The sequence below is a fragment of the Lissotriton vulgaris genome, chromosome 2_1 (genome assembly GCF_964263255.1).
Source record: "Lissotriton vulgaris chromosome 2_1, aLisVul1.2, whole genome shotgun sequence".
NCBI classification, from domain to species: domain Eukaryota; kingdom Metazoa; phylum Chordata; class Amphibia; order Caudata; family Salamandridae; genus Lissotriton; species Lissotriton vulgaris.
In genome coordinates this window covers 951,599,003-951,620,300 of record NC_141687.1, presented here as the reverse complement: position 1 = coordinate 951,620,300, position 21,298 = coordinate 951,599,003, and the positions used below count along the sequence as shown (strand labels likewise).

The 21,298-nt window shown below is 43.4% G+C and overlaps 1 protein-coding gene across 2 annotated transcripts in view; it reads right to left on the bottom strand.

Annotated features, from left to right (window-relative positions):
- Positions 1–5,171: 5,171 nt before the first annotated feature.
- The window catches only part of C2_1H1orf216 (chromosome 2_1 C1orf216 homolog), a 33,112-nt gene continuing 16,985 nt past the window's right edge, over positions 5,172–21,298 (bottom strand). Inside the window, exon 2 of one of the 2 annotated variants that reach the window (XM_086956504.1) lies at positions 5,172–8,854. In XM_086956504.1, coding sequence (XP_086812630.1) covers positions 7,998–8,843 — 846 coding nt within the window. In that variant the 5' untranslated portion in view covers positions 8,844–8,854 and the 3' untranslated portion in view covers positions 5,172–7,997. The remainder of the gene's footprint in view (positions 8,855–21,298) is intronic. The other variant, XM_086956503.1, reaches the window with a different exon arrangement.

Below are 21,298 nucleotides of genomic sequence, written 5' to 3'. Positions count from 1 at the left end.
CCCTGTTCACAACCATAGTGTCCGTTCGGATCTGGATATTTGTCCCACTAGAAGTATGTTTCTGCATATTATTTGCTACAAAACATACTTTTATCTGCTTATTGTCTGCTTCATCAAAGTTACAGTTCTAAAAAAAAATCACATGATTTGCAGAAGCATGGTGTCCATTTGGATCTGGACTGGAAGGCCCATCAGCGGACAGGGAAACATCGGAAGGGCATGTAAAATGACAGCCAGCCCCTTCATAGGCAGGGAGTGAGGAAGCCCATCACACCTGCCTCTATTGAGTTGAAATGAGTCAATTGATTAATCAGATTGAGCTGCGAAGATAGTGCACAGTCTTTTAAGGATTGAGGGGTCTAATAACTGTAGCACAGCACCGTAAACAGCAGGAGATGATGGAACTAACTCCTAATATCCCCAGACCCTGGCCATTAGTGTCAGTAAATATATGTCTTACCAAGGCTCTAGATGAAGCATGCTCAAGGTTCCACGAATATCCAGGCCCCTTTGCCCGCATGAACTGGTACCCACCTCTGGGCGAGAGACACCTGCAGCTGATGAACAACAAAAAAGGGACAAGAAATCAGCGTAACTCCGCAAACCTCAGAAATGCACTCAGATCTGTTAAAAAAAGAGGCTTGAAGAATTCTAGTTTGTCAGGAAATATTTTGTCATACTGAAAAGCAACCATTGCATCTGAAGAATGCTGAAGACCACTTGTGTGTCCACATTCACTTGATGAAACATGAGTGACTGTATGACACATTGGTCTGGATACAGCTGCATGATGATGGCCAGGTAGTGCAGAATGGACACCAGCAGTGGCGGTTAACACTATTATAACTTCAGAACAAAGGGGAAGACTGACCTGTCATTCAGGGCCCTGGACAATGATCTTCAGGAAGTATTGATGATATGAATGGATAGGAACATGCATAAGCTAGGCGAGTGCACACTGCTAAATGACCTGCTCATGTACTTTGCAGGCAAAGTTGTGCCGCAAAAAAGGGTTTTGTAGAAGGATTTTCCTATAAAAGCTTTCTTGTACCACAAGAGTATGTTGGATATTTGTCCCACAAGAAGTATGTTTCTGTTTTGTTTTTTTTTTGCTAAAAAACATACTTTTATCTACTTATTGTCTGCTTCATCAAACTTACAGTTCTAAAAACATTCATATGATTTTTAGGAGCAAAGTTCTGCAGTTTTACAAACTCCGAGAAGTTTCAGTTCCTGAAGGTCAAGAGATATCATAAACCACTCTAGGAAGTACCAGAGATACTCCTGGCAGGGGTACATGCCCACCACCATGCAAAACATATTCCATTTTGAACGAGTGAATCCATCTTGAAATTATCTTTAGAAACATGTTGGCACAGTTTAGATCTAGCGCTGAACACATATGTTTCTATACCTTCTGGACAAAGAACAGGATTGAATAAAATACCAGACCCTGTTCACCAAGCTGGGCCCCAACAGTGATCTGATGAAGGAGAGACAGTATTTCTTCTCCAAAAATCCTTGTCTAGCTGCTATTCCCAGGCAAAGAAGTGTAAGTAAATGCCCAAATTTGGTCTGGAGGCTCACAAATGTGATGACATAATAGTTGCTGAACCCTCCCAGGGCACAATGATCGGAATTAGTGCCCATTTTAAACAATTCAATGTAATTTGCATTGAAATAGCTAAGGAAACCAAGCACTTCTGACAGAGTAGTCAAAAGAGCTATTGCTTCACGGGAGTCAAAGGGCCTTGAAGGAAAAACTCTTACCTTGAGGCCTCTACCTCTACAAGTCCAGGGCATCTAAAATAATTCCCTGAAGAAGGACAGAAAATGAAAACATGGTTATCATTCAGATCAAAACAGAATAGCTCACGATCAAGAAATGGAGGATTCAACAGCTTAGACTTTTGGACAGTATTCAACCTTTCATTCACAACCTCAAGGTCCAATGAGACTCCCACTGCTGAAGCCATTATACAAAATCCATCAAAAACAATATCAGATAGGGACTGTACTTGAGACTCCATCTTGAGCCGAGCAGAACATTGTACACTGTCATGAACTACCACAAAAATTGCCTAAAGTTCTTTCAGCAATGACTGAAAGGCACAATCAACATTGCATATCACTTCTAGATGGTAGCCTCGATATTTTTGACAATTGCATATCCAGCAAGCACCCTGTGAAGGTAAGGTAACACCAATTGCTAGATTTGATAAACAGGGAATTTGTCTGAAGAACTTCTGACAATCTTCCAGAAGTCTCTCCAAACCATATATTTGTGCAATAGACTTGAGTTTTGGCATCCTGTAATATTTACTTAATTGCTAGAAGATGGCATCCAGACAGTGGGGCAAAGATGAATTTTGAGTGTGGGTCCTGGTGATAGCACAGGAACACACCTCCCCCCGAGCTGCAAACGCTTTAGAATGTCTTAATTGATTTACATTACGCTTTTTTTTATTTTATGGTCCAAGTCCACCTCGTGAGTGGGAGAAAAATGGGAAAAGAATGGAGACTCATAGCAGCCAGCATTCGAGAAACCTCCTGGGAAGCAAATAACTTGCCCCGTCTATCAGAAGCTTGTTTTGCTCCTACGACAGAGGCGCATTGGGGAAATTGGAAGAAAGAAATGGTCACAAGGATTGGCGAGTGCTTGCATAGTGGAGGTTCTTTGCATTTCTTATGCAGAGAAAAGACATTGTTCAACAGCCATGTGTCTGCTATTTGGGCTTTTCAGGCTATATCCTGATAGGTGCTTTTGGTCTTCTTTGCTGGGAATGTACGGCGTGAAATAACACCACTCTTTCACTGCCGCCCTATGCCACAGAGTCCAGTGACACTTTACGTGCAGCTCAGGAGCGTAAGGGAAGATATTTTCTTACGTAGATCATTGGGCAGAGGTAACAGCTTTTTCAGACAGACCCAGAGACAGGATACTCCAGTTCTGTTTTTCCTATTCAGAAATTAACCGATAAGACAGAAAATTGTTGGATGTTATGGCACAGTACCCCGCAGCTCTACCTTACTAGATTTGCTTATTCTCGCTTGCATAGGCAGTAATAGAGTGGTTTATATTAAACCCCCTCAGACCCCCTTTGAAAATGTAGTGTTGACAACAATTGCATAAGTTGGATCCCTCATTCCAACACAGGACTCGCAAAGGAATACGCACTCTGTACTCTGCATCAACCTTTCTTATGTAAGTGCTGCAGCACAGCTGTCAGTGGGTCCGGTTTTTCGCTGCAGCTCCACAACTCCATGCCTAAATGGCGCACTCGGGAGGGATGGTGAGCCCCGCCATGTAAAATTATTCCAATTAGAACACCAGTCTCAGCCGCTTTACTAAGGTTCTTTTTTAAATCAGTATTGTTATTATCCCTACCTATCTGCCACAGATCATCAAATACACACTCACGGTGTCTGAGGGACTTTTAATAATGTTCTTATTTGGTGGTGGTTTCACTTTGGGGAACCAATTAACATTGATTCAGAAGCAAAATTCCTATTGCTGATTACCACGGGTGCCCTGGATTTGATGAAGCCAGAATACGGTGCGTTTGCTGGAGTGCAGCATCCTGCACAGTATTGGTATTCATCTCCCTGATAAAAAGCTCACTTGGGCCAGAGTACCTCCTGAGCAATCAAGATGCCTGGGGAGGATGAAACAGGAGCACTAGGCCAAGGAGATGGATAACTGGGCCAGGGAATGCAATATCCATCCCGCCACTGGCTCAAAAAGACCTACTTCGGATTATAGATACACTACTGCTGGTTTTATATGTATAAAATATAAGTTCAATGTGTGCTTCTGCTAAGCAAATGCCTATTTACAAGTTTGTGGTGAATGTATTCATCTCTTTTTTTTCCCCACAGGTTTGGGATACATGAAGCACATAAACCATACCTTGAGATTTCTGTGACTAGGAGGCCAAGATGCAGGTCTTACCGCTAGGGTCAACAAACGATGTTTTTTTAATTTAACAGTTCTGCTTACGCATAATTTGGTGGGATTGATTCCCATTAAGGGCTGTTTAAGTTCAAAGTCTCATCGCTATAGAGAGTACACCTAAATAAGCCCTGAATAGAACTTTCTTTCTACTGTATATATTAGATGTCCAGACTGTGTGGGGATGTATGGCATCCCTCGCTTGGTATAAGAAAAGATGGGGAAGCAGAAGAAGGGGCTGGCGACAATTGGCACTTCTTGGTTTGTATTTCCCCACTCAGGCTTCCATGTTTGAGGAGGAAAAGAACGGAATCTTGGCCCCAAAGTAAAGAAACTTTCGAGTTATAAACATCCTTGCTGAAGCCTCCAATGGATCTTGTTGTTGTACTGTATTACTGGGTTACACAGGTCTGCCTTGCCTCAATAAGCATACAGACGCTTGCACTGACTGTCATCACATAAAAGACTCCTATACGGCAAAAGAGGTCTCCAAATCACATAGGAGCAGCAAGCGGGGATCAGTGTTGCAAGCCTCATGGGAAATGGATACCAAGGTCATGTGGTGTTCGAATGACCCAACAAGGGCGCAATACCTAAAGGAGAAGGACAGCTTTCCTTTCAGGGATGTCCATCTCATCTTGAACCAAAGACCTTCCTCAGGGCCACGATCCTTAGGTGTGCTAGAAAAGCGGGTTATTTTCAAGAGTAGTTTACCCAAGCCGCTCCGCAGAGATCAGAGTCTGGACCAAGTAACTACAATGCAAACATCAACCCCAAATCAACCAAAGGCCACAGAAGAGATTTTATAACAATACCCCCCCCCCCAATGTCACAGAGAATACGGGAACTCATCTGCTTTCTGAGACAACCTAAACAAGGGGAACTAGTGAAATACCCTAAAGAAGAAGAAGCAGGGAATCTGGTCCATTATCTAGGCACTCTGGAAGAGGTGGACTTTATTTAAGAACAAAATCAAACTGACCAGCGAAAAGCCAACAATGCAGGCTGCCTGCCTACATGGTGAGAACTCACCTCAGGTGAGGGAAGGCTGCAAGGAGGAGGCGGGTGTGGTGAAAGAGAGAAGATTCTCATGGTTTACATACTTTTTCTTTTGTAAATTGGAAAAACATACTCTAAAATATAGCACATTGCAGAGAAGAGCACCGTAAAATGAGATACAACGGCTCTCACCGTTACACAAACAAGCCGGTCGATAAGATTTTGATGCAAGCCAATTTTAATCATAATTTCTTGATGCAAGTAAAGCTAATCCTCATAGAAATAAAAACATATTTACATTTTGAAATGGCTATTTTTCTTATAGTGAATACTGTCTTGTTAGTTGGCAGTACATATAAACGGCAACATATTTCAATTAAAGACCTTTCTTTATCTGATAAACCGAGAATGATTGCAATTAGGCAAAAAATCGATACCATAAATTTGATACCTATTTGTTATATTATATGTTATGCTATGTTATACCACATTACATTATATTAAATCAAAAGCACATTAACACTGTTGACATCATTCAATGAAATGAGATGGCCAGAAATTGAGTTACCCTGCCTTGTTTTACTGCATTACTGTAGATTTAGCTTTAAATGGAGAATACCATTCATAACCTGTGTATCTGCTTTTTTCCTATATTTAAATGCACCAGCTCATTATGTCTGGCGTTAGCCTAGACCTTTTGATTTTACTAAAATTATACGTATAATATACTAATTTCTTGGTGCTTTCCACCAGCCCCCTTTATCTAACGGTCTGTCATTTTTCCATCACATATTTCTTCTGCCCATTACAGAATACAGCATGGGGCAGTGGCTCAGCCCACTTCATCTATTGGCAAACTTGACTGTGAGTGACGGTATTCTGCCTTTCACAAGCAGCACATTCAAACAAAGTAGTTCCTTTCAGTGCCAGGGACTACAATGGCAAGGAGTGCTTATTCAGACCAAAAATTCAAAATAATTGTAACTTTTAGCTAAATATTTTTCAGATTGACGAGTGTCCGTCAGTTTTCCCAATAATACAGTTTTGCAGAAACCATGACAATACAAAGCAAGTACTGGCAAAACAAAAGGTTGGCATACAACCCCAGACCTATTGGCTTTGTCAATGCGTGTTGCTAACAAGCATCGCTGTCCCGCACTATGATACAATATTACCACCATTTTGCATGCAGTGATTGCACATTACTTTGAGAACTAGGGATTTTTTTAATTTCCCGCCTTCTCTAAAGGAGAATGCAAGATGGATTATTGGCCACGCTGAATGATAATCTGTTTATATATCATTGGTAGATTTGATGACATTCCTTGTGCGGAGTTTAGATGACATGCTCCTGAGCAAGTCATATTAATCCTAAAAGGATCTACCTCCAAGTCATGCCGGTCTGAAAGAAACAGAAGACAACAAGAAGACCACCGCAGGACTAAAAAGGAGGATTATTCTGGACTGCACAAGAAGCAGCAATCCATTGTCAAATTAGCTCAAAGATCCAGGCATATCATTTTTAACATCATCCTTTCTGCTCCAGAGCCAATGAAGAAATTTTAGAGGAGTGGACATTGGGCCAAATTTCTGCAGTTTCAGCATTACCATGCCCTGAGGACGCTGGATGTCCCTGATGGCATAGCTCGGAAGACCACAGTCAAGGCGAGAGGATACAAGCACATTAATGGCCAAGAGCGAAATGGGAAAAGCACTTAATCTGCTTAAGAGTCCACACAGATTGCCAGACTCCTGGCTTAGGCAAGCAGGCCCATTTGGTGGCTGATGGAGGGCAGAACCTACTTCCCAAATGAGGAGTTATTTGAGTAAGTAGCACCTGAGAAACTCATAGCATCCAAGCAGTATTCTGCCCTTCGATGGAGCTGATTTCCCATTCTGGTGGCATGGACAAGAGACATCAAAGGGAAGGAGCAGCCCCATGGTTGTGGAGCTGTGAATACACACCATGCACAACATACACAGTGCACTTGGTTCAACTTTGAATCTGTAAATTATGCTTTAAGATTCAACAGGTCCCACAATTCTTCCCACTAAATTCCACTGATTACCCACTGGAGACCTAGACCTGTTGTAAGGGCTCGTGGATGCTACACAGTGGCGGCAGGACTCGTTATGACACTATCCCCACCAGCTGCTCTTGTGTAAGGTTACCAGATGATCCCTGTCACCAAGGACACTATTTCCCAGTACTGGATTTTATTTTACAACCCAGTGTATTCTGGTAGTTGCAGTCCTGATTCACCCACTGAACCAATTACACTGAATTTCCAGATTACAGTAGTTTGTAGAAGGGAAGATTGAGTTGAAGTAAGATGCCCCTGACGACAATGATCCATTTTGTAACCTTAATCTTGAGACTGGTAGATCCGGCATGTTTAAAAGCAATATTGTCATGGTAAGAAGCTAGAGGCGAGACAGATTCCACCCAACAGCAATACATAATGTTCAAATGTAAGTGGTGGGTAGGCAAAATGGCGCTTGCATTGGCTCGGACTTGAAGAATCACTTTTCCTTGGCATTGAAATTAAGCCTGATTACCAAGACAGCTGACAAACAAGAAAAGGCCAGACACGCCTTAATTAGACAAAGCACCATATATAATAAATGATATTATTCTAGATATGCAATGTTCATGGCAGACAGTAGGATGAAAACACATGTGCCAATCGCAATTAACAGTCATGCAGCTTTCCAGCATACTCTTGAGTTTTTAGAAGTGTAATACGTCACTGAAGCTTGCTGCTTAATGAGGCAGCCTCAGGAATTGGCAACATTTGGCATCCACTAACGTCTGCGGGGTTGTGGTGTAGTAATGTTCAACACACGCTATAAGTGTGCCATTTGGACCTGGTTTTCTGACTGGCATGCAATTTGGCTTTTGCATGCTCGTTTACTCAATGAAGAGAGGACTACAATGACCATGATGCAGTGGGATGCAAGCATGAGAGTCAGATGCCTATCCTTATTGCACACCGAGGATGTACTGATTTGGCAGAGGTGTATTGGGGGTCTTGATAATGGTAGATCACAGGGTCTCCATTGTGCTCTCCTTGGAGCAACCAACGCCATGCTGGATATAACGGAGGAGCTCCTTGCGATTGTCCAGGATGGTGTCGAAGCTCTCCTGCAGACGATTCTGCTGGTCCACCACCCTCTGTTGGAGACCCCGGATCCAGCGCAGAAGGGCCAGACGGCGATACATGGTCAGGTGGACTTGATGCTTCTCCTTCTCTTGACGCTTCAGTTTTTCTTTGTCCTGGAGGGCCTCGGCCAGCGATGGAAAGTAAGCATCTGAGTCAGAAGAGGTCTCGGCATCTGCTTCGATATGTTCATGGTCCTCAACCAAAGCCTTTTGCTCGTTCAGAGTGGTGGCAGCAGGGAGATCCCAGGTGTTCCCAGTGATGCTGTCGGGGCTGTCAATGCTGAGGGAGCTGCTAGCGTATCCGTTGTCCTCCATTGGAGACCCCGCAGAGTCCTCACATACTCTGACTGTGTCTTCAGCAGTCTCAGCATCTTCCTCCACAATCCTGACCTCTGCCCCTTCAGGTGGGCTGCGGACCTCCTCTTCGGATGAGAGACCGATGCCTTCAGATCTCATGGCCTGTGAGAGGTCCTTCAACATGTGTTTGACTCTCTGTTTCTGGTTGTCATCTGGGGAAGAAGTGCCCTCTTGTTCCCCGGCCTTCTCGTCGCTCTGGGGCCTGGCCAGGTTCCAGTTCTTGTTGCGGTCACAGGCCTCCTCCACAATGTTAAAGTTCTTGTCCTGCTTCATCTCCTTCTCACTGAGGAAGGAGTTCCCAGCAGCGGGCTCCCACTTCACTTCTTGAAACATTGACTTCTGGGGCATGTTGGACTTGTGAACAGCAAGCATCTCCTTCAGTGCTAGCAAAGAAAGGAAAGATATCATTAGATAAATATAATAACCGTCTGTACAGCACTCACGCAAGCGTCATTGACTATAAATAAGAGAGGATATAGGTTTACCAGTGTGTCCCCTGTGTAAATACCTGTAGTACCACAGATTGCTTCAGTCAGCAGGAATAAAAAAGCCTGTCGGCCTAGAGCAGCCAGAAGAAACATTTATTATGCTTTTGGTCTCCATTGCATTCACCTGTGTCATAGTGCAAGAGCATTCGCCTTGTGTCCTGTAGTGCCTGGTTGGTTTACATCTTGCGATACACCCCATAGGCCTCAACCTTCACCTCTTGAATAAACATGTGCTGAGGCTCCTGAAACGTCTACAGTATTTTTGTGAAAAAGAGAAGCTGACATGACACCATACCATGCCAATTCAAGCAGTGGAAGTGGCTGTTTTGTACACTATACCATTGAATACACTTCTCTTACAAGAATGCATGCTGGCCTAATTCTAAACGCAGGATGAAGCCCATTTGAGATGCCGTTCACTGCTCTACTTAAGCAGGAATGCCAGGTATCCATATTGGGTACCCCCTTCCTTGTATCTGAAAACGGCAGCTAAAAGAGGACGACATTAACAGGAACGTGTAGCTGGCGACTGCCATGCTGCACAAGCCCTGCTTACAATGAGCTCTGGCCAATGTTCACCCCCACTGCTTAATGTGTTACATAAATAAGTGTAGGGGCCTAAAGTTTATCTTAGCAGTTGATTTCCAGCACTGCCAAATGCAAACGTACCTAATACCACAGCTGCGTAGTCTTAATTCCACCTTTATACCTCTTTCTTCCACCATCCTACACTTCTTGTCTCTATCTCACACTTACTGGTTCTCTTCATCCCTACTTCCTCCTTTGGCCACAGTTTGTCTATCTTTCTCCCTCTTGCTGTTTTCCGCTCTCTTGTTGTGGGTCAGTGTTAATGTGCACCCTGCATAGTAAATCAAGAATATCAAAGCATTCAAATATCAAGAACAAAATGTTGAATCTAAAATATCGAAAGATGAGTAAGTATAGATTTTCTATACCTGATTCCACATATATGTGACTTGGTGACATATATCTGCAAGGTACGTAGAGGTGAAGTTAAGAATATTAAATATATACTTCCCTACATGCACTTAGCTTTTGATGTTTTGTCCCTCTATATTTTGTCCGCAGTATTCTTGTATGTTGATATTCTTGGGCTCAATATTCAGTAGTACAACCGTCAGTGTTTGATGAAGAAAAATAAATCCTGGTCCCCAAAAATGAGTGCCAGTACCCACTACCAACATCTATGGGCATAATATAAATGGAAAGGCTGAGAGATGTCTCAAAGAGATCAATGCCTCAAACTTATTCCCAGGACAGGACTCAGATGTTTTGGGGACAGGGTCTACCTTGTGGGAGAGTCAACATTGCAGTATGGGGGAGAAACGATGCTTTATGCCACCACTATATCACCCGAAACACAAGGGAGGGAAAAGAGGAACTAGGAGAGATGGTAAACATCCTTTACCACAAAGTTTTTACCACGCGGTACCTTTACCACGAGGCCGTTACAAGGCAAGTCGTTACCACGACTTGCGCTGGAGGGCGCTAAAGGATTAAAAATAGTAAATTTACTATCCCAACACCTTCCCTAGGGTCCACGGGGACTGGTGTTAGAATAGTAAATTATACTATTCGAAATCCGCGCCCCCAAAGCAAGTTGTGGTAACGACTTGCGTTGTAAGGGATGCGGTGTAAAGGGATGCGTTGTGACGGTACGCGTTGTACCGTCATACATCCGGAGAGATAAGCATGGGAAAAACCAATAAGTTTAACGTGTGTGTGGTGGGAAGATTGAGCATGCATTGAGCATGCATGCACCGTACAAACGTCAAACCACATACTCGCTGTCTTAGTGTATGAAAAAGGCTACTTTATTGAAAAAAGGTGCACATCACACATTTACCCCTTGGCCTTAGCCTTACAAAACTACAACTCACTATACACCATGTCACCTACGACAGTACCTCCTACTATGGTAATCCTCCTCCCCTTACATCTTTTACCTTGCAACTTGGTACATCCTATCCTGTTAGGAAACTGTTGACCTTAACTCCTTTAACCTACACCTATTAACATCTAAATAAGTATCCTAAACCTTAACTTTACATTTCTTACTTCCTCTAGATGTAACTTATTGCCACCTCCATTGTCCTGATTCACTTATGTTCACAACAATGAACTTAATCTAGCAACATGTCAACTTAAACTGTAAAGCGCCTTGCACCTGCTCCAAGTGACAAACAACTACAAACCTCTTCCCCTGCGCACCTGTGCCCAACAAAAACTGCCTACAGCCCATGGATAAACAGGAAACCCCTTCCCAAGGGAGAGTAGGTGGGAGCATTTCTCCTATCTAAGCACCGGCCACTGTGTCAATTTACCCAAAATGGTGTCCGGTGCTAGAAAATGGACGATTATATCAAGGGCCACCAGTCCAAACCAACCAGCCCACTTCCAGCCCAAATGTAGCCTTGGCTGTATCATCTGCTTAAAACCACGAGGGCACACCTCACAAGCTCGGCGGCCCCCAAAGTCCATTGTTTACCTTACAGCACAGGTAGCGAGTGTAGATAAAAGCACATGTAAAATGGATGCTACAGAAAATACGGCTAGCGTTTTTTTTTGTAGCATCCATTTTTCACATGCTTCTCTGTCTGTGCTAGCTTTCTAGTGCTGCTGCCGGGCAAACAAGCATTGGCAACGATGGTTGTACAGCATGCACAAGCCGAATCCGCTGGCCATACAAACTTCAAACCAATTGGCTTCACCAACGTTTTCACTTTTGGTTTCTCATTTGTATTTCTCCAATTTCAAGATTATAAGGAGGTTCAATAGCATTTTTTGCATGTGGGATTTAACAGCAGTTGCTTTGTAGCGATGTGTAGTGCATATTGAAACCTGGAAAGGTATATGATAGTGTGACTAACTTTTAATGAACAGTTTGCTTTATGTATTTTCTGGGACCTAGTCTGTTAACTTTTACCCTGTTCGTGTCATTCTATACAAAAAGTAAAATGGTGCCATTGAAGTTATTGGTGATAAAAGAGGTGATGTCCTTCATATTATGATGTATTATTACTTGTATTATATTTATAACATAAACTTTACATTGTAAATTAGTTTACATGCAAAGAAAAAACTTTAATAAGTGTTTCATGGCCAAAATATAAAGTAAAACTGTGATAGAACAGATCAGAAAAGCTTGCTGTCACAATTCTGATCAAATAATGGTTGTGTTTTGTTATTCTCATTTGTATAGCGCCAACATACATTACTGTGGCATGTTGGTGCGTACTCTGCCTGGGGGCCTTTTCGTACGGATGCAGGAAAACTTTTTTGATAGTATATGTTGTGTTGTTGGCGTTTGTGTGTGTGGTTAGTAGATAGTTCGTTCAAAGGTAAGTTTCAAAGTAGTTTATCTGAGTGTAAAAGTAAGAGAGTTTGGTGTCTGAAGATCTTTCTGCAGTTTTATATTTATATTTTAGATTTATGGGTGGGTGCGCCAAAGGACTTTACATGTTTCCTTCATTCTGGAGTCAGGTGTGCATTGCTGTCCTAAAACCTACTTTTCTACACATGCACCACATTAGAAGCTGGTTTCTTTGATGTGATGTGTGCACAAGGATGTAATCATTTCATGCCTGTTTCATATGGTCTGTATAGGATGTTTGTGTGGCTGTTGGTGACAGTGCCCCTCGGTTGGCAGCGCTTTGACAACTCTATGTCTATGGAGCCTGGTATGTGCATGATCTTGAAAGAGTTCTATCTTGCGCGTGCCACCTGATTAGGACTGGTTGCTAGTGAGATTGCAACAATTGGGAGTGGTTTTGTTGTTGAATCTAGAGTGCTGTTGGGTGTCTAATAAAAATCCAAGTATGGCATGCCAAAAACATGCTGGGGACTATTTATAATGCGATAATTGAGATGATGTGTGGGGAGTCTTGAGTGCTATGGGTACCACACTGTAGCAATCCTCTAAACCAGAACGGGCGCATATACTTTTGTGATGTTAGGATTGACCTCTTCAAGGGCGAGTGGTCAACAGTATAGAATAGAGGCATGGCAAGCATGGCAGGCAAACAGTGAAAAATTGTGTTTTCAGAATCTTCACAACATGGCTGCAAGAGTTAAAGCAATGGGTAAGAATAAGGCATGATAGAGGAGACAGCACTCTCTAGAGAAAAATGCTAGTGAGAAGGGGATGTTCCAAATGCTAAGATATTTGGTAAATAAGATTATTCTGTAGGAGAATATGCAAGGATAGGTAATACAAGCCCAGGCGGTCAGGTAAGGCCAGACCACAAAAGGGTTTCCTACCAAACCACCCTCCACATCTGTGCCTGTTCTAGGAAACTCGTAATGCGGTCCCCCAGGTTACACACTCGGTAGCCAGTACACTGATATATGTTATATAATATATTGATATTGTCCAGATCTTCCCACGTAAATTACTTCATTACTTCTGTAGTGTAGCATAATCTTCTGAGGTCTGTGTTTTCCAAACCATCACTTCTAGGGCCTCAGTCCTGCCACACAGCCTTACTGCTCTAAACTACTAATGTCATGACCTGCATTCTACCTATTTGTACCTGATCCCTCACAAGGTGTACACCTTTATGTGAACCTTTGTTTATATAGCTTAGTGTCTACGGAATGTCATGTTCTACTCAGTCGTCGCTTGCCTCCAGCCTATTCCTCAGGTCCTTGGAAACCCTTCTAGATAATACTTGTTTAGCTCTAGCTGTCCTGAGACCTCACAGCCTGGGTAATGTTTATGACTGGATTTCATGTTTTTTATTTTTATTTAAGTTGGTTAAAGGAAAGATTCTTGTTACCTTTTTAACATTTCAAAAACACTGCATTTTTTTCTGTCCACATATTACATTACATTTCTGTAGATTATGATGAATGTAAAGCATACAATTCTGTTTCCATTATTCCCGCACCTCATTTAATCCATGGAACAAAAAAGTGTATTTTTCCTTTTCGAGGTAATTGGCAGGGTTTTACTGCTGCTAGACATCATATCACAGCCGTACTGCTACCAACGACTGCTGGCAAAAATGTACTACAACTAATCCTCACTATCAGGGTCTTATTGCCAAAGACCGCCAATGCCAGTGTCTTACTGCCATCAACCATCACCTTTTAATTTTCTCTATATATGACAACAGTACCCGGCTGAACTACCTGTAAGTCATTTACAATTTTTATCACGTATGGTGAGATAACAAGCTATCATTCAGGTACCTCAGTCCCTTGTAGATATACAGTATATATATATAATAAATGTCACACATCATACTCACTCTCACTCTGCCTTTTTTAATTGTAGATGTCCCCCATTGTCCTGTCCTGATGAGACCCATATTCCTAAGGGTCGAAACGCCGTCGACGCCATACGGAATTGAACCAACAATTAGTGCCTAGGATCATATATAGACACTACGATTTATTCACTATCAATATTTTGGTCATTTTCCTTTCTACCTGTTATTTTATGAGAAACCTTTGTGTATGTAATTAATATATGTTGTTTATGTATTTAACTTTTTTGGTTTCACATGTACACTTGGGACACTGCGCACCTTTTCTCTTTTTGTGTTCACATGATTATGTGACAAGCTGTATATAATTGTACAATCTTGTGATTTGTGATTTGGTTTATAAACAGTATTGAGTATTCTCTCAAATTGGTGGTGTAACCTTTTTTGACATCCCTGATAGCCCTTGTCGTGCGTTTTGAATTGCTATTTAGCTATATAGTTAATGATATATTTTCAGTACTAGCCCACATGAGCCGTTGTTCTTTGATATAAATCAACCATCACAGCATGAACCTTACTGTTACCGCAAACCTCACTGCCATACGCATCCATCTAATACCAACATGGCCTTGCTAAAATCAACCTCCACTGTCAGGATCTTACTGCTGCCACACACTACTTTAAGGCATCATTGCTATCAACAACCACTGCCAGCACTGATCTCAGTCACCTCTCATAGGGTCCGATTGCTTCAACCCACCACTGTCAATGCCTTAATAGCAGCAAATATCACTACAATGGACGCACTCCTACTAGACACCTACTTAAAGGTATTCTCTGCTGTTGCATGCCAATGCAAGGCTATTCTGCCACCATGCACCACTGCTAATGCAGCTCGGCGACCACATTTGAACCCAAGGGCATACTGCCATCACAGCCTCACCTGCAGTCGCCTCCTACAGACTCAAGCTGACCGCATCTCTTTTACATGTCTTTGCTCCTTTCAAATGGTGTAGGAATTTATACCCATGAAGAGGTGGACAGGTAGCACGCTACTCTGTGAGAGTTAGTGATTACTAACAGGAGACCTACCTCTGAGAATTATTTTCTATAAAAGAAAAGTGTAACCTATTTCCTGGGAAATGGTCCTCCTTTTTTAAAGGATCTCTCACTTTCACTACCGTGTAGCATGCTTCATTACTGAGTCCTACGTTCGGTACATCTAGTATTACCTGACTGGCGCAGCCCAACTTTTGGAGTGGTAATACTTTTGTTGATAATGAAAAAGTAGGGATCTGCAAATTTTAAAATGGACTGCAGGTAAACTCTTCTAATTTTATTTAGGTTATTCTTGGCTAATTTAAAACTGGGTGGGGTGTAAAGAAAGTGGTTATCGACTCCCACATCCTTTGGCCAAAATGTTTCAGGTGGTTCAATGTAGCCCAAGAGTTCACCTGGCTTTCATCAGAACGCAGTTGATCCCTACTATATGTGGTGCTTGAGGGGGGGGGCCCCGCTGGAGTTTGTGTGATGCAAGACTCACTTGCCCACAACTTCCTATAGGGCTACTTGAGCCGGAGTCTAAAATGCAAAGACCAGGGGCCATATTATTGCTGGGTGCACCTTTCAAAAGGCACTAAAAAAGGAGAATGCGCCATATTACATTGAATGCGCTGCCCTTGCAGGGCAGCTGCAAACTCATGCTGCCCTGGGGGCAGCACATTGAAATGAAATACAGAGCTGCTGCTTCAAAGCCGTTCCGTGTTTCACTGTGCAGGTGGCAACCAGGGGGGCTCCTCCACTATCGCGGAGGAGCGTCGCCCAACTGCTTTTAAGCAATGCAAAGTAGAGGAAACATAAATGATAACTTTAAGTTATTATCATTTTATGTTTCAATGCTGCTTTGTGGACGGGCGGCGGGGCTGCTCTGCTCTCGGAGCAGGGATGGAGTGGTTTGCCCACTCCTAAATGCACATGACTGTTTGGTCGGCCCTCTCGGGCCGTCCAAAACAGTCATGCACACTTTCCATGCTCTCCATGCAGGCTGCATTACAGCCTGCGTGGAGAACATGCCTAGGCCCCACTTCCCTGGCTGAGCATCGAACCAGGACACTCAGACCAATCACAACACTGCATTGCATCATTGTAATTGGGTAGGGGAGCCTGGCTGTGCTTCCTGTTCTTCGAGGAGTCTGACGAGGAGAGCAGGAGCAGAGACGAGGGACCCGGCAGCAAGGTAAGTATATTTTCTTAATTTTTTTATATATATATGGGAACCCCGAACCAACCAACAGGTGCAGTCAGTGACTGCACCCGCCAGCAAGGGGATGTATGGGGGGTCCCTGCCACCCTGTTTCACCCTTCTAGAGGGCTGCCATCAGGGGGCGCACTGCCAGTGCGCCTTCTGACCGCTTCTTTGCCTCTTCACTCGAGTCTATAATACGGTGCAGAGGCAAAGAGATTCCATCATTTGCATGGGGCCACACCCTCAAACAAACGAGGGAACACCCTCCAGTGATAGCGCTGGGGCTATATGTGCACCAGCGCTATCTGTATTACAGAAAGGGCTGCACATGCGTCTGCAGCCCTTTCTGTAATACCAAAGTGCCCCGGGGATGCGCAAAGCAAGCGTACATGTCTGTTGCGCCCTTGGGGCACTTTCTATATTACAGCCCCTGGTAGTGTTCAGACTTCCTGAGGCTTTATTCACCAGAATTGAGGGTGATGTAATAGAGTGTGAATGTGATATGGACAATTAGTTGTATGCACCAATCAATTGTTGGATGATTATCTTAATCTAAAACCCTGCTAATCTCAGTTCTAGGTTCAGGCAAAGGCTTCAATAATTTAAACCGGAGTTCAACCTTTAGTAGCTGTGGCACAGAGCAGACAGGCTTAATTTAGAGAAAAAGTGTAAACATTTAGAAGTACCAAAGCACTTAAAAAGTCTAAAACAAAAACACAATAAAAATCATTCCAATTTCTAAAAACAGAATAAAATGTAATAAACAAAAAATAACACCAAAATGACAAAAATCCAGTAGGGGAACTGAAGATGTGAATTTTAAAAGATTTAAGAGGAAAAAAACAAGAAATATAAAAGCACAAATAGAATGTACTATAAAAGTGTTACCAGGACCAAAGCACAGTTTCAAGCTGATCGCGATGGAGAGCGAGTCGGATATGCCAAGTGGATTTGTCTCAGATACAAACAATACCTTCTTACTTAGTCTCTGAAATGGAAGTCAAAATTCTTCAGCGGGGCAAAGTTGCAGGTTGTATCCATGAAAATCCACTCCAAGCCAGATAGCAGTTAGACAAGTCCTACTAAATTTCTAAATGTCCCTCTTTTAAATGACAAGCAGCTTGCCTTGGGGGCTACATTGCCTACAGTTTACTTATTTAAATAGGGTATTTTTCCCTTGTCAAAAGTGTTATTTTGACTGGGTGGACTGTATGTTTAAAAGCAGCATTCTGGTTACCACGGTAGGCCTGAAGCCATGTTTTCCTTTGTCGCACTATTGGATGGCACAATAAGTGCTGTAGCCCACAGGTTGTACTTAACTTTCCATGCCATGGGTATATTTTTGCACCATATGCTATGGCCTTATAGGAAAGTTAAATATGTCAACTAGGAGTAAGCAAATGTTATCAGATTTTAAGGGTAGGGGCAAAGGCACTAGGCCTGATTAGCAGTGTCCCAGTGCAGAGACTAAAAAAATGTGCATCATCGTCCAAACAAATGCGGTGATCACACCAAAAAGGGCACTTTCTCACAGTGATTAACCCCTTAGCTGCTATTCCGCTAGAGTGCTAAGGGGGAGGGGGGGCCACGCGGCGCACCCGTACTCGTGACGGAACCGCTCCGTCACGAGCCTCGGGTGGGCTGTGCTTGTGACGGAACGGTTCCGTCAAGGCCCCGCCCGCTTAATAGAACGCACCGCGCAGGCGCGGCAAGCGGGCCATGACAGAACCGTTCCGTCCCCAGCACAGCCCACCCGAGGCTCGTGACGGAGCGGTTCCGTTATGAGCACGCAAGTGCTTAAATGGGGTGCCAGGCTGGAATACAATGTCGTTTTTTGAGACCATCTCTTAAGCTTCGTCTGTAGAAAAACTGGTCTTTATACTGTCTTATGTGTATTGCAGAGTATACTGAATGTGGATCTAGCAACACAGGCACTGTAAATAACTTTTAGGAGAGGGGAGATGTGGTCTTGTAGCTTTAGGTGTAAGAGGTGTCTTATTGATGCATTCTGGATCCATTAGAGGCATTGGGGGGTGGGCTCATGGTTGGCACGGACACTTCTGGTCATCGCAGCATCTTTCAGAGAATAAGGCACCCAATCGGTGGTATAATTTGGAACTCAAATGGGGCCTTTTGGTTCTTTAAACTTTCAACAAGGGTTAGGGACGGTGCTCCACTTTTGTGACACTTTGCAGTGGTGCGAGACGAGGTCTGTGCCAGGGAACTAAGTTATGGCCTAGTTGCAGTCAGTCTCTCTATTAGGTGCTAGGCAGCTCCCTAGGCCTGGCGGGATTGCCTCTGGCATTGATAACCAGGGTTGCATCTGAGTGCGCCTTTGCTCACAGTTACAGGGGAAATTTACAGGGAATCTAAACTTCTGTCAATCCTGAGTCGCTGGGGCCACTGTGTGGTTAGGAAGATACAGGGGGAACCAGAGGAGGAGTCGGACCATGACCTCACAAAAATGAACATATGCATGGCAAGGATGGAGGTGGATTAGGAACTTCCTGGTCCAGTATACTCAGTATTGGGTTCACAGAAAAATATACAGATTTATAATAGTATTTTTTACAACTAAGTTTGCCTTGTTTTAAGTTGTGAGATTTTCGTTCCTATGCCATTCGTTCTAATATATACAGCCTGACGTTTTTTTCTCTAACTTATAAAGTAGTTCTTGATCTCAGTCTGGTTTTCTGTTTCTGTGTTGCCAATCATGGTGCTCCGAGAGTCAAATGATAGCAACCATTAGCAAGGCTTTATCACTGTCACAAAAGGCCAATCACAAGAAGGTATACTGCAGCCAACCACCCCTCAATGCTTCACTCCGATACCACAGTTTGAGTCTTTAGGCCCCAAACCACCAATGAATGGGCCAGCTGACACTAATCACCACTTTCAGATGGCACACTCCACAGCCAAGGCCTGTCATTAATTACCAAGGCTTCCACTACAGCGGCAGGTTTACATCCATTGCCAGTGTCTTACTACTGCTACAGAAGCTGTTGAAGGCTAAACTGCCACCAGGTACCATTTCAAGGCCTTTATCTAGCACAACAAGAGAATAGGTGGTACAATCACCGTACATCTTATCTATCAGATACACATAATCACAAAAGATACAGTGATGAAAAATGTGGGTCCATCCTATGATCAACACTTCAATAAAATATCAATATATTGGATGAGGAAGACTCATGCACATCATGTGGCATGTTTCACCATCATCTTCCTCACCACACCCTGTTAAGATGATACTTCCAGGGCGAACTCAACCTAACTAGAGCCTGTTAGGGCCTCATGGTCTGGGTGGAGAGAGCACCCTCTGTAGTCACACATTTGTCATGAGGAGGCTCTTCTGGTTCACCTATACCACCTCCGGTGTTCTAGCATATTCAGTTTTAAGACAAATGTAGAGGTAGGAAATTCCTTGCCCCATGTATGTATGATAAATAGTTATCACAGGAGCAGGGATCATTTGAACCCTGAAGAATGCCTTTGACCTTTTAGGAGCTAGTATGGTAAGAAATGTGTTGGCAAACTTAGGATGACTGGACCATTATATCCGTTACCATCCATAAATGTATTTTTAACCATACCCGAGGTACCTTTGAATAAAGGGAATTATTTCTTTGTTTGCCCCGAGTTATTTGTAGTTTTTCTAGATTCTGTTTTATCCAGTTGTTTTTTTTTTATAAAGAACTACCTCCCCAGGGATCTACCCTGAGCCCCACGCTCTTTAACTTATATGTATCCCCCTTAGCTAAAATCATCAAGGACAACGGCTTTGACACACTGTTGTATGCCGATGATACACAGCTATAAGTCACTCTTGGCTCTGATGTCGCAAGCACCAAAAACAGATTTGGACAATGTATGCTGGACATAGACAATTGGATGTCAATCAACAACCTCCAGCTGAACGCTAATAAAACGGAAATTGTTCTTTTCGGTGATGCACAGACGTTATGGACTAATGACTGGTGGCCTTCTACTCTAGGTACCTGCCCGATCCCAAAAGAAACATCCCGTAACCTCGGCGTAATGATTGACAACCAACTCTTTATGCGTGATCATGTCAACCACACAATACGCAGTTGCTACGGGATAATGCACGCCCTTCGGAAAGTTTTTAAATGGGTCCCTCTGCCTTCCCCTCTGCCACTGGTCCAGGGTCTGATTGTCAGCCGCCTGGACTAGGGGAATTCCTTGCTGGCTTCCATGAAGTTCAAGTTCAAGTTCAAGAATTTATATAGCGCACTACTCACCCAGAGGGTCTCAAGGCGCTTGGGGAGGGGTTCATTATTTATCAAATAGCCAGGTTTTAAGTTATTTTCTGAAGGAGATGTGATTCTGTGTAAGGCGGAGGTGAGTGGGGAGTGAGTTCCAGTTCTTGGCCGCCAAGTAGGAGAAGGATCTACCTCCCATGGTGGATCTTTGGATACGCGGAGCTGCGGCGAGGCCTTGATTGGAGCATTTTAGTTGGCGGGTGGGTGTGTAGAAGGATAGTCGAGTGTTGAGGCATTCGGGCCCTAGTTTGTAGAAGGCCTTGTGTGCGTGGGTGAGGAGACAGAATGTTATTCTCTTGTTGACGGGAAGCCAGTGGAGGTCTTTCAGGTGGCCGGTAATGTGTTCTTGGCGAGGGATGTCCAAAATGAGTCTCGCTGATGCGTTTTGGATGCATTGGAGTTTTTTCTGTAATTTGGCTGTAATTCCGGCGTATAGGGTGTTTCCGTAGTCTAGTCGACTCGTAACCAGTGCGTGGGTGACAGTCTTTCTTGTTTCGGCGGGGATCCAATGGAAGATTTTTTTGAGCATACGAAGTACGTTGAAGCAGGAGGATGAGACGGCGTTGACTTGTTTTGA